General features: G+C 42.3%; 1 protein-coding gene across 1 annotated transcript in view; it reads right to left on the bottom strand.

Annotated features, from left to right (window-relative positions):
- The window catches only part of LOC137946203 (replication factor C subunit 3), a 51,642-nt gene that overhangs the window by 17,475 nt on the left and 20,025 nt on the right, over positions 1-14,142 (bottom strand). The window contains exon 5 of the mRNA XM_068792416.1: positions 13,736-13,817. Coding sequence (XP_068648517.1) covers positions 13,736-13,817 — 82 coding nt within the window. The remainder of the gene's footprint in view (positions 1-13,735; positions 13,818-14,142) is intronic.

Raw genomic sequence — 14,142 nt, 5'->3', positions numbered from 1 at the left:
GCCATCAAAATTGAGTTTGATGCAGTCGTAAGGGGGAGAATCCCAGGTGGCCATAACCGGATTCCTACAGGGGCCTGCCATATAAGCAATCAAACCCCAATTTTCCCAAAGGGAAACGCCTGATAGAGAAGCAAACTCCTTCCTAGAATGTAACCAACTCGAGATAAGGCCCACTGCCTGAGAAGCTATATTGTCCAGGGTGCTAGCCTTGGAGTTGAATCTCCGATTATTTCGCTCGAGCCATATGCACCATGGGATATGCACAAGGGATGCCAAGAGAATTATCTTGCCCACCCTAGGAAGGAAGATCCCCATAACCATTTCATAGGTACTGAAAAGGTCCTGATGTAGCCCCATTTGGAGACCAATCTTTTGAAATATCTTCATTCAAACTTGCCAAGAAAAATCACAATGTAAGAGAACATGTTGGACTGTCTCGTCGCACACACCACAAAGGGGACAAGTACGATCGGGGGTATGGAGGTTGTCAGAGGTGATGATCTGTTCCCTGATGGTCATCCATACGAAGAATTTGATTTTACTAGACGCTGAGAGCTTCCATGTCAGGTTTGCCTTGTGCTCATGCATGCTGTAATCTTGCTTTCTAATGTGAGAGTAGATGGATGCAACTGTGAATCAGCCATTAATGCTAAGCTTCCATGTCAGTTTATCAACTGCATGCTCCCGAATAGTAATGTTGTTGAGTCTAGAGAGGAGAGAGCAAAAAGCCAAAGTTTCCTCATCATTTAATCCCCGACGAAACGTGAGACTCCATGAGCGATCTCTCCAAGAATCAGCCACTGAGCAAGAGAGGTCCCTCGCCACCCTAGAGAACCCTAGGAAGTCCTCGGAGAGGGGGCGGGGGCCGCACCATTCATCCAATAAAAAAAAGAGGGTACTTCCATTGCCTGTGTGAAAGGAAGTTGCATCTCTGAATATTGGGAGGAGTTTTGAATTAATTGCCATATCGGGGATAGGAAGCGAGTAGCGCCATCCTCCCTCCACTAGGCACCCGAAGGTTGAAGATAGAACCTGACCATATCACCCATAGGTTGTTATGCTTGATGTTGAAGTTTCATATCCATTTGAGCAAAAGGGCATTATTCATCTCCTTTGTAGGCCTGATGCCTAAACCACCCCAATTGCGGGGCATGCAAATATCCTTCCAACTCACCAAATGATATCTGAAGGTGTCCTCTGATCCCCTCCAAAGAAAACGTCGACAGATGGCGTCAATCCTGTTGCAAACGAAGGCCGGACAGTGCATGAAAGATAATAAATAGTTTGGCAGTCTTGCCAAACAAGACTTAAGGAGAGTGAGTTGCCCGACAGTAGATAAAAGCTTGCTCCTCCAAGTAGCTAGTCTCTTCTCAAATTTCTCGATGAGGGGGGACCAAAGCGTCGCCGAAGGCCGAGAGTCAAAGAGTGGTAGTCCAAGATATGTAGCTGGCAAATTTCTCACTGAGCACCCCAAATAGTCAGCCATAACCTGAAGCACAGGTGAGTCAATAGGGTTTTCTTCCAGTTAATATTCTGACCAGAAGCCAGTTCAAATAGTCCCAATACAGCATGCAGTTTTCGGATCTGATCCATAGTACCAACCCAAGGCAAACGGTATCATCTGCAAACTGAAGGAACGGCACATCAAAGGTTGCACAGTCTGTCATTGGGAAGAGCCAACCCAGGTTTTTGGCCAAATAGATCAAAGATGATAGGTATTCTGCAACCAAATTGAAGAGCAAAGGGGAAAGGGGGTCTCCCTGCCTGAATCCCCTAGATCCCTTAAAATACCTGCAAGCTGTTCCATTGAGAAGAACAGAGTAGCTTGCAGAGGAGATGCAACTTTGAATCCAAAAGCGTCATTTTTTCCCGAATCCCATCTTCCCCAGGAGAGTGTCCAGAAGCCTCCAATTAACTCTGTCAAAGGCTTTCTCAAAATCAAACTTTAGGATGAATCTGGGAAACTTTAAAGCCTTAAAATGGTGAATGAGCTCGTGACATGCCATGGCCGAATCTAATATATTTCTTCCCTTGAAAAAAGCACTCTAGCCCTGATGAAACCTCAAGGCATCAAATGTTTCCTAATCTTTTGTCTCTCAGCTTGATTCCAAGGGAGTAAGTGCCACAACAACGATCGAGCACCTCAATGGTATTAGTGTCCCACACTATCAGAATGCCGCCGGCCGATCCAATCGCATCACAAAAAATCCATCCAGGCTCCTTAAGAGGCTACAACTCGCGGATATATCCAAGGGGCAGAAAAGCCGCCTTGGTTTCTTGAAAAATAGCAACATTTGCCTTGGTAGATGCAAGGAGGTCCCGAACTGAGGCACGATGACGCACGGATCCAATTCCACGAACATTTCAAGAGAGAATGATCATTGATCACTAGTCTTCTTCTTGGACTTCTCAAACAGGTGATTATCTCCCCGGAGGGGCTCCGTGTAGACAGTGTCCATCACCTTGGCAAGTTCCACTATCTAGGCCCAGGTTTCTGGGTCGAATTTTTGTTGTTCTATCTGAAGAGCAACCACATAATTCTGAGCTTTTTCACCCGTCTCTTGATAGTTGAAGTCCCCTATCTCTAGATTGCAGGGGTATCTAGTAGTCACACTAGGACCATCCTGGAGGAGTTGTCTCGGTTGACCTCTATTCCAGCGCAAGTAGGTGGCAAAGGGAGGAGAAGGAATTTTGAAGTGGGAATTTCTTGGAGGTGGAGAGTTCATTATCTTGAGTGGTGGTTTGAGGACTTTGGGATAGAGTTATAGGAAGGCCTGTGAGGCTTTTAATGGGGGGGGGGGGGGGGGTGGTGGATTATTTCGGTGGATAAAGTGGGAGGGTGAATGGCAACTGTAGGTATCTGGGGGTTGGGATAAATTCTATCAAGGATAATATTTGTAGTGAGTTGAAATGGACTGGTGGGTGGTTGGTATGGCAGGCTGGAGGGAGGGACTATCAAGGGATAGCTGGAATAGAATCAACACCAACTGTAAGACTGGCTGTTCAAGCTAAAAAAGGCGTTACCCTCCAACATCTTGTTGTGGAGGAAATGTCTTTTTAGTTTTTTAGTTTGTATTTTATCTCTTTTGAATGCATTTACAACTCTTCTCAAAAAAAAAAACTGTAAGACTGGCTGGTTCAGGACGCATCTTCTAGGGAGAAGAGACCGAAGTTGCTGCTCTCAATGTGCGGACAGGCTGTGGAAAATCCCTAGATTCAGCAGCAGGACTCGAGATCACATTTCTGAAGTCTTCCATATCTGCCAACTCAATGCGGATCCGAAATCGGGCATTATCCACCATAATGCATCGGAAGTAGTGTCCTTCGCAAGGACGAATAGGATTGATGAGGATCTGGGCCTCATCAAGGCAATGTCAGTGTTCAGTAAGAGGGTCCAGAGCAATTATGGCACCAAACTCCAAGATGATGCTCGTGAAGACCTCATTGTGCCATAGTTCCTCAAGGAGGCCAGTGACTGTAGCCCATTGCCCAAATTGACGAGGAGTCGAGGGGAGCCATACTGATATCCCAATGATGCCCAAGGGGGTGTGGGGTGTGAGAGCAAGGGCCGCAGAAGACTCTTGCTGGGTTTCAAAGTGAACAAGCCAGGATTGGGGGTTGAGGTAGGAAATTTTGGGTGTAGGGGAGGTGAAGCTCATCCATCAGCCATTGAAGGATGTTGGATTTGACGATACTGGGAGACGTGTGGACTAGGATAGAGCGGGCCAGAGATTGTCGCCCATTATGGAGCAAGTTGGGAGGGATTTGGATGGTTTTGGATTTTTCTAAGGGAAGTAAGTGTGGTGGGACATAGTGGTCTGAAAGGAGATTTTGAATGGCTGGGTTAGGAGGTTTCGAAGGAAGGGGAGGGCTGGTTAGAGGGAGAATTGGCTCAAAGGGGTGTTTTGTCTCTAGTGGGGCTTGGAAATAAGGGGGGGGGAAGGCTCGGGTGATGCCGCTGGAGCTGGGGGCTCCCCCTGCCGGAGAGAGGGTCTGGATGGCTATTGTGAACTCCTTCCAGCCAAATCCCAAGTTGGTGGCCTCGGGAATATAGATCTTGGCGAGTACTATTGAGCCACGCCAATGAACGACACGACACGACACTCTCTTTGTCCCCGAAAGGAGTTCACCGACAGGAAGAAAATTGAATCCCGTGTCCAAAGTTCACGAGTTCGATTAGCTTCGTTCGTGACTCTTTGGAACTAAAGGACAAAGCTTGAAATAACTTCCATCAGAACACAGATGAAGGACATCTTCAATCCAATAGCAAAGGAGATGTGAATCACCTGTCCGAAGCTTCGGGCAACTTTCTCCACCGTAACTCTGCTCTTAAACGGAAAGGGGGGTTCCTCTTCTTTCGCCAGGAGATCGTCTTCCAGCTGGCGTCGAAACCTACCGTAGGAGGTTCCACTAGCTCATCGAAGGGGAGCTCCAAGGTTTTCGAGCGTCTGGAGTGGCATTTTTCGAGGTCAGATCTTCTGTGTCTTCTCAGAGAGACGACTTCTTTCCGTCGATCGGTGTCAGAGAAGGTGGTTGTGTCCTTGCCGGAAGTCTGTTGTCGAGGGTTCCGGTCGCCGGCCGCGGGGATGGTGACTGGAGAAGGATCCCAGCTCATTTTCGAAAATCAGCGCACGTTAGCACATTTGAAGCTAACGGCGCACGTTACACGTTTCTCCGGTGCACAATACACGTTGATCGGCGCACGTTACGCATAACGTTTCTCTCCCTTTCATTTTCGCGTAGATCGCCTCCGAAATCGCCTCTCCCGTCTCTCACTGACTATTTGAGTATATGAAAAACCATCCATCCGATGACAATCTTGGAGTCTCCCTCCACGATAAGGGGACCACTGAAGCCATGAAGGAGACCGGAGAGCTCAGTAGTGGTCGACTTAGCAATTCCGAGAGGGCTAGAGTAAGAGAGGATGGCAATGCCCACTGGATCAAAAATCACCCCACCAAACCCAGCCAAACCCGAGTTCTCAAAGGAGCTACCATCAAAGTTTAGCTTATAATATCCCAAGGGAGGAGACTCCCAAACAGCAACTCGACGGGGGGCAGTGGGGACAGGCATCTGAGAGATAATCTTCCAATTGGTGCGGATCGGGGCGCAAGAGAGGTAGGCAAACTCTTTCCGATGCGGATCCAAGTAGACATGAGACCAATGGCAGTGAAGGCAACCTCAGCAACAAAGCAAAAAGTACGGTCAAACCGTCTGGATTTCCTTTCCTTCCAGAGGAACCAAGGAACGAAAGCAATGCAGGCAGCCAACAGAAGCTTGCCCAAGCTGGGTAGGCGGGTTCCTAAAGAGAAACGACACATGGAGCTCAGGTCAAGTGGGATGCAGAAGCTAAGTGTCATGTTGTCAATCATGTAGATCCAGACCTTCCAGGCGAAGTCATAGTGGAGGAAGAGGTGATTCACAATTTCAGCCACCATCCCGCAGAAGGGGCAAAAAGGATCGGGAGTGGTGTTGCCACGCCTAATAAGGTTGGTTGTAGTAAGGATCTTATTGTGACAGGCATTCCAAAGGAAAAACTTTACCTTGGGCGGGGCCGAGAGGAGCTAGGCAAGAGCAGCCAGATGTGGGCCGGGAGCCGGGTCCATCCCATAAGATGACGGTAGGCCGAGGAAACTGAGAATCGCCCGCTGTCATCAGGGAGTCAAGTCAAATCATCTGGTCACCTGTATGAAGGCGAACCATAACGCTATCGAGACTATCAAGTCCTATCATTATGTTACTTTAACTGATGGATCTACCTCCCCTATTCAGAGGGAAGGCACTGTGCATACTACACCTATGATATTTGTTAAGGAATAGTCCTACATGGATTAGTGAGTACAAGATTTTGAGTTTATTAGTTCGAAAAGAGGTTTCCCAAGTTGGTTAGTCATTTTGGGATAGGCCATGGACCCAACTTTACATGGTATCAATGTGGGTACTCATATGTGGGCCTACACCTACATAATCCACTTGTAGAGCTACAAAAGAGGGCCAATACCTAAATTATCTACTTGTAGAGCCACAAAAGAGGGCCTACACCTAAACTATTCACTTGTAGAGCCACAAAAGAGGGCATACACCTACAATTATCCACTTGTAGAGCCACATAAGAGGGCCTACACCTAAAACTATCCACTTGTAGAGCCACAAAAGAAGGCCTACACCTAAAATTATCCACTTGTAAAGCCACAAAAGAGGGCCTACACGTGAGGGGGAGTGTTAAGGTATAGTCCCACATGAATTAGTGAGTACAAAGATCTTGAGTTTATTAGTTGGGAAAGAGGTTTCCTAAGTTGGTTAGTCATTTTGGGATAAGCCTTGGACCCAACTTTACAATATCCTTAGAGTTTGTTCTATTTATTCCAAACTTTCTTACTAATCTTTTATTTGTCAGTCATATTACTAAATAACTAAATTGTTCTATAACATTCTCTCCCCATTCATGTTTCTTTGAGGACTTGCAAACGAAGACGACAATTGGTTCCAATCATGATGAATAAGGACTCTATTTGCAGGATAATGTTTCAATTCCAAAAGCAGTGGCTCTTACAACTAAGGATTCTCCTTACCTATGGCACCTGCATTTGGGAAATCCATCACTAGCTAAGCTTTGTCAACCTTTTCCATCTTTGCCAGTTGATACTTCCTTTGATTGTGAGTCGTATCAACTTGGGAAACATCATCGGGCTAGTTTCAGTCATAGCTCTAAAGTTTTTTAAATAATTCACTATGATGTATGGGGCCCATGTAGAGTCCCTAGTCCTTTTTGGCTCACATGCTTTGTTGCCTTCATAGATGATTTCAGTAGAGTCACTTAGGTTTACATCCAACAAGAGACATCCAAAGTCTTTAATGTATTTGTGGAATTTTTTAAGGAAATAAAAGATCAGTTTAGCACAAACGTTCATATTTTTCGCACTAATAATGGCCTTGAGTTTATGAATCATAAGTTTGCATCTTTCTATGGTTTATATGACATTATTCATCAGACTTCCTGCATCTATTCTCCATAACAAAATGGAGTTACTAATTGCAAAAACAAACATCTCCTTGAAGTTACTCGTAATTTACTATTTCATATGAATGTTCCCAAATCTTTTTGAGGTGATGCAATACTAACATCGTGTTTTTTAATTAATCATATGCCTTCATCAATTTTGCATGAAGAAGTTCCTATGCAAGTTTTAAAACCACAATGTAAACTGTTTGATGCCCTTCATCGTTTCTTTGGATCTCTGTATTTTCTTCATTTGTTTAGTACCTTTATAGATAAGTTGTCTTTTTGGTTTGTTAAATGTGTCTTTTTGGGTTATTCCTGACATCAAAAGAGCTAGAAGTGTTATGACCTTGTCAAGCGTAAGACATATTTCTACTTATCCTTCACCATGATTCGAGTCTTCTTTGGATAACCCAATGCATTTTATTTTATTTTTGAAATAGTGCTAAGTTATATTAAAAGGCTCCAAAGAGCAAAATTACGAGGGGGAACCGTCCCAAACAATGAGAGATTGCAGGTATGTTCCAAGTTTAGTTAATCTATCAGTCAAGGAATTGGTTGATCTAGGAATATGATTCCATGTACATGAAATAGTAGATAAAATGTCTGATATAGAAGATATGATGGGCCAATCAAGGGGGGGAGGTCATGCAAGAGCACCAACTAATAACAACTCTAGAATTCCCTTCAATAAGTAGTTTCCCATGAAGACGGTCCTTGAAAAATTTTATCCCATGGAGAAGGGCAGTCACTTCAGTGGTGTTGGAGTCAGCAATACCAACCCGCCCCACATAGGAAAGAACGGTCTCTCCTTTGTGGTTTCTAAAGACTCCTCCCGTACCCGTCGGCCCTGGGCATCCCAATGCACTCCTATTAAAATTCAACTTGATGCAATCGCTAGGAGGATGCTCTCATTCTGATATGGTAGGCACCTTTTGGGGACCCGCCATATGAACCAAAAGACTCCAATTCCAGTGAAGGAAAATACCTGCCTAGGGAGCAAACTCCTTCTTGGAGTGTAGCCAGCTAGAGATCATACCCACAACAAAAGAGACAGTGCTTTCCAGGTTGCTAAATTTGAGGTTGAACCACTGGTTGTTTCACTCAAGCCAGAGACACCACGGGATCTAGGCAAGGCAAGCAAATAGAAGCATTTTGCCAATTCTAGGCAGTCAAGTCCCCAAAACCATCTGGAAAATGCCGAAAAGGTCCTGATGAAGGCCCAACTGTATGCCAATTTTCTGAAGGATCATCATCCAAACTCTCCAAGTGTAACAATAGTGAAAGAGTACATGTTGAACGGACTCCTCACAAACGCCGCAAAGAGGGCAGGTGCTATCAGAGGCGATAAAGCCCCTCTTGCGGAGGTTGTCTGTCATGAGGATTTGCTCCCCAATGGTTGTCCATATGAAGAATTTTATCTTGTTTGACGCAGAGAATTTCTAGGCAAGATTGGCATTGTGCTCAGGCGTGCTGGGGTCACCCTACTTGATGTGGAAATAAACTGAGGCATCCGAGAAGATACCATTGATGTTAGGCTTCCAAATCAACTTATCATACACCCAATCCCAAATGATGACATTATTGAGGTTGGATAGAAGCGAGCAGAAGGCTATGGCTTCTTCATCATTCAAACCCCGATAGAAGAGAAGGCTCCAAGACTGATTATTCCACAATTCAACCACTGAGCATGACAAATCCATAGCAATCCTAGATAGCCCCAAGTAATCCTCGAAAAGGGGGCGGGAACCACACCACTCATCAATCCAAAAGAGAAGAGTTCTCCCACTCACAGGGTAGAAGGAAGTCATGGCCTTGAAAGTGGGGAGTAGCTTGTAAACGAATTTCCATATCAGGAACAAACGATAACCCAATGCATATATTTTTTTTTTGAAATGATGCTGAATTTTATTAAGAGTTCTCAAACAAACAGATTACAAGAGGGGAAGCCTTCCCAAACAATGAGAGATTGCTGGGAGGTTTCGAATTTTGCCAATTTATCAGCCAAAGAATTGGCTGATCAAGGAATGAGGTTTCAATTACAATGAATGGATGACACAATGCATATTACAACTATGGATGCACCAACCACAGGTTCCTCTCCACCACAGGTTCCTCCCCACCACTATAGGTGTACAACTAGCATTCTCATGGTACGGTAAAAGCACCAGCGCCTCCATATGTCCTAGATCATGAGCCTCCTCCTCATGACCAACCATCTTCCTCTGTGCCTACAGATCAGGTTCCTTCTGGTTTGAATTTGCCCATTGGTCTTTGAAAAAGTAAAAGGTCATGTACTTCTCATCCAATCTACAAAGATGTGTCCCTTGATTTTTTATCTCCCTCGTACAAGTCCCTTGCTTTATCATTATTCAAGTCCACAATTCCTCATTCAGTGCAAGCTACTAGTTTCACTAGTGGAAACCAGCTATGGATGCGGAGATGGATGATTTGTTGTTGAAGGGTATGTCGGATCTTTGTGCTCCACCTATAGAAACTGCTATTGTGGGACGTCATTGAGTGTATACAATTAAATACAACCGATGGGACCATTGACGGGTACAAGGCGTGCTTAGTAGCCAAAGAATATACACAAACCTTTGGTGTTGATGTGTTTAAAACATTCTCCAGTTGTTCAGTTACTATTTTGGTATATGTAGTAGTTAATCAAGGATGGGCATTGTTCAAACTGAATGTTAAAAATGCCTTCATGTATGGTAAGTTACAGGAGAAGGTCTATATGGAGCAACCTCTTGGGTATGTTACTCAGGAGGAGACAAAGAAGGTGTTTCAATTAAGGAAAGCTATTTATGGACTTAAACAAAGTCCCAGAGCATGGTTTGAAAAGTTCAGTAGTGTTGTGATGCAATTTAGATTTTTATAGAAACTATTATGATCATTCTATATTTTTTATTGAAAAAGAAGACAGGCATTGTAATTCTGGTTGTGCATGTGGGTGACATTGTGTTGTCTGGAAGTGACCTTGAAGGGATTGAGTGAGTTAAAACATACTTGGCCACACATTTTCAAACAAAGGATTTAGAAAAGTTGGAGTGTTTCATTGGTATTGAGGTGGCTCAAAGGAAGCAAGGTGTTTATTATCTTAAAGAAAATACGTTGTAGATATGGTACAGGAGCATGGTCTCTTGGATGCAATACCAGTGGATACTCACATGGAAGTCAACGGTAGCCTTCATGATTCTCAGAGTCCTATAGACACACAATAAATGTCTAGTGGGTAAGTTGATTTATGCTATTGTTACCAAGCCTGATATACCATTTGCAGTCGAGTTGGTGAGTCAATTCATGGAAAATCTAAGGCGAATACACCTAGAAGCCAAATAATTCTAAAGTATTTGAAAGGTGCCCCTGGAAAAGATTGTACACTCATTATAAGAATATTGATGTGTTGATATACTTTGATGCAAACTATACTAGCTGCAAGATTGATAGGAGGTCCACCATTGGGTATTGTTGTTTTGTTGGAAGTAGGGGTGGCATCGAACCAAGCCAATTCGCGAGCTGCTCGAGCTCGGTTTGATTCAGTTTATCTGGATCTCTAATCTAGTTCGAGATCCAGATCAGGCTAGTTTAAGTTAACGAGCCAAGCTCGACCGAACCATGGTTCGGTTCGAAAGATCGCGAACCAACTCATTAACTTAACGAGGGCCCGAGCGCGGAGGCGGGAGGTGTCTTCGACTCTACGAGTTCGAGACAACTCTTCGTCTTTCGTTCTCGACTTCTCGGGAATCAGGGAGCAAAATGGGATTTGGAGGGAAGATTGATTTCGCCTTGCTTATTTTTCATTCTTCCTCTATGATTTCTTACTCTCAATCTCCGATTTCTTCCTCTTTAGTTTCTTCCTCCCTCATCTGTCGTCGCCGATCCTTATCACTGTCGAGCCTCTCCCGCAACTTTCTCTCCCTCTTCTTTGTCTCCGTCTCTCATTGCCCCCCTCCCCGATGCTTCTGCTGTCATTGTTGCCTGCCGCCCGCTCCACTCCCCCCGGTCCCATTTAGGATGCGAACTTCACACATGCGAATTTTTTTATTATGAATACTATCATAACATGCTCTGAAGAAAAAACGAAAATAGGCATGCGATTAAGTCATCCAAAACCATTTTTCTTAAACTTTTTCTGTCTCGGTGATCTGGTTTTCCAATCCTTGTATCAAAACGATTTGATTGAGTACAAATGGACAAAACTAGCGTTGCTTTTCAAAGGAATGTTTTTGTGTTTGATTATTGAATAAAGTTTATGCATAATTATGCAACTTTTATGAATAATTTTATGCAGAGTGTATAGATAAGTTTATGCAGGGTTAATATACAGAGGTTATGCCCAATTTTAAGTAGAGGTCATGCCCAATTTAATGTAAAATGTATGCATAATTTTATATACAATTTATTTGACATGTATTTTATGCAAAGTTTTAAATGTAGGTTAGAGCTCGAATTCAGCTCGAACTAAGTTAAAATTATTAGGCTTGAGCTCGATTACAATTTTAGGCTCGAGCTGGAGTTCGAAATATTTAAATCAAGCCTGGCTCAAACATAGGCAGGTTCGGGCTCGCCTCGATTCGATGCCACCCCTAGTTGGAAGTAACCTAGTGAATTGGAAGTGTAAGAAACAAGCTATAGAGGCTAGGTCCAACACCGAAGCAGCATATAGAGGTGAAGGCTCACATTGTTAGTCAACTTATGTGGATGAAATCAGTTCTTGTTGAATTTGGATTCATATTCCAGAACCTATGGTTATGAACTGCGATAATCAAACTACTATATCATAGCCAATAACCCAGTGTTTCACGAGAGGACCAAACACATAGAGATTGATTGTCATTTCATTAGAGATATTGTTATGCAAGGGATGGTTATTACTCCTTATGTGAAGTCCTCAAAACAGCTTGTTGATGTGTTTACAAAACCCCTTGGAAAATGTGAGCATTTGGTGTTCGGTGACAAGCTAGGTCTTTTAACATTTACTCTCCAACTTGAGAGGAAGTGTTAAAATACTGGTATAGGGGTATTTTGGTATTTTCACAAACTCAAATAGATCTCATAGTGCTACAACAGGCTAGACATCATGTCTGGACTCTATATTTCAATTTTCATTAAGTTTTGACTTGTATTTAGGGAGTTATAAGTACATTTGAATTAGAGGGCATGATGGTATTGCAAATTAACAAAAGCCACTGAGACCCAATCTGAGAAGGTAAGAAACTTTAAGACGTTGTTTCCGCTTGGGAGTTTTCCTTTTGCTAGAAAGGTCAATCTTGCTTGTTTCAATTTTTTTATCATCGAAAATTTTTCAGCCTAACAAAAAGATAGGTTCTTTTCCCTCTTACATGGCTGTCATTGGTTAGCTTGTATTACTTTTTTTTTTATAAAAAATGGGTTAGCTTGTATTACGTGAAACTCAATGCCAAGTACCGATTAATCTAATCTGTCTTATTTTTTCTGGTGGATTCTTTTTGGGATGGATGAGATCAACTTGGTGGTGAAACACCAGTCAAATTATGTTCAATGTTTCTGGCAATTTTTTATGTTTTTTTTTCCTACGTGGTACAGCCATTGAGGTCTCATTTTATTATGCACTTTGGATTAGTCATGTTTCTTGCATGTATGTTAGTATGATCCTTCCATAATTTTTTTTATATTCTTTGAATTTTGTCTACTCCCATTCCATCTCAAACTGTAGAGGCAACACTCTATCATCAGGTGAGATCAATTTCTTTGTTTTATTTTGAAACTCTTTGTTTTTTCTTCAGATTTTTAAATACCATGTGTGTTTTGAACTTTGTTTCTCCAAAGCTTTTCTCCTAGCTTGAAATTCAATATTCCAATCCCTTAGTTTGAGCTCCTTGGGTTGGTCTTCTTATTTTGGTGTATATGGGCGTCATAGGTGACGTCGTACTACCCTTAGAAGAGGGTAGCCTTCTGCTGCCATTCTTCCCACAAAGTCTTATTCAAGTTTACGTGCTTAGTGATTGTTATCACTATTTTGTGTTCAAGACCATAAGTTTCTTGTTGATTTCGAATTTTCATATTCGTGTCACCTATATTTTTTCTATCCTTTTTTTGGGTTGTGTCCTCTAGTTAGAATTAGGAGTGTCTATGTTCACTAGTTTTTGCTCTCTGTATTGTGCCTAATAGGACGACTTCAAGTGGTATGCCATTTTAGGGGAGTTGAATAAAGTGGATTGCTTTATATTATATTCAAGTTGTGCAAGTCCAAGCTCAAGAGTTGAGGCCATATAGAAGACGTAGCCACATAGCAATGAGAAGCCAAGCATTCAACTTTGAGTTTGAAAACTAATTGTTCTGATTTTTTTCCTGATGCTTAAAGAGAAAAACTATATAGCATTTTTTAACAAGCTTAAGCTATACGCTCCAACCTGAAGGAGATCGTTAGAAGTCATAGCTTTAGGTTTATTTAGTTTACATTATTTCCAAGGAATTTGTTTTCCTATAGAAATTAGATTTCTGGTGTTTAAAGGGAATAGGGATATGAGTGTAATTTTAACAATATTTAAGTTATTAATAGGAAAGAGGGGTCTCTAATATCTCTCCCACTTTTCTCCTACAACTATAGATCAAGAATTTCAACACATAAGAAAAATCGTTATAATATTTTCTAATAAGATTGCCATAGGTCTCAGAATTAATTGTGGCAGAAAAACTTTGCAAAGCTAGTTTTCCAACAACTCAAAAACAAATAAACACAAGAATTACCTGCAAAATATTCAGAGTCTTTCTCATATCACCATTGCTCAGTAGTACAAGAGCTTTTAGGCCAGCCTCGTCTACATCAAGCCTAATCAATGGAAAAACATAAACATACAATAGATTAGTTAGATATGTCATCACAGCAATTTGAATATAACTAAAAACCAATTCAATTTCAGTAACTGATCACATAGCTAGAAAATCATATGAGATACACTAGCAGCTCAGCAGAGCAAGTAATAAGCAATTTGGTATGGCCTCCAGTTAGCCATTCTTCTGGTTTCCAAGTTAAAGAGCAAAGAAGAAGAAGAAGAAGAGAAATCAGAAAAGTATGACCAGAAAATATTCTGCTAAATTAGAAGGAATATTGCTTCCCAGTCGAGACCAGATAACATTTTCCAATTTATTATTAC

This window comes from Aristolochia californica, unplaced genomic scaffold, assembly GCF_029961685.1.
Source record: "Aristolochia californica isolate CCGP_79_NKW_82.1479 unplaced genomic scaffold, dmAriCali1.0.hap1 SCAF_12, whole genome shotgun sequence".
Classification (NCBI taxonomy): Eukaryota; Viridiplantae; Streptophyta; class Magnoliopsida; order Piperales; family Aristolochiaceae; genus Aristolochia; species Aristolochia californica.
This window is presented reverse-complemented; position numbering and strand designations above follow the sequence as displayed.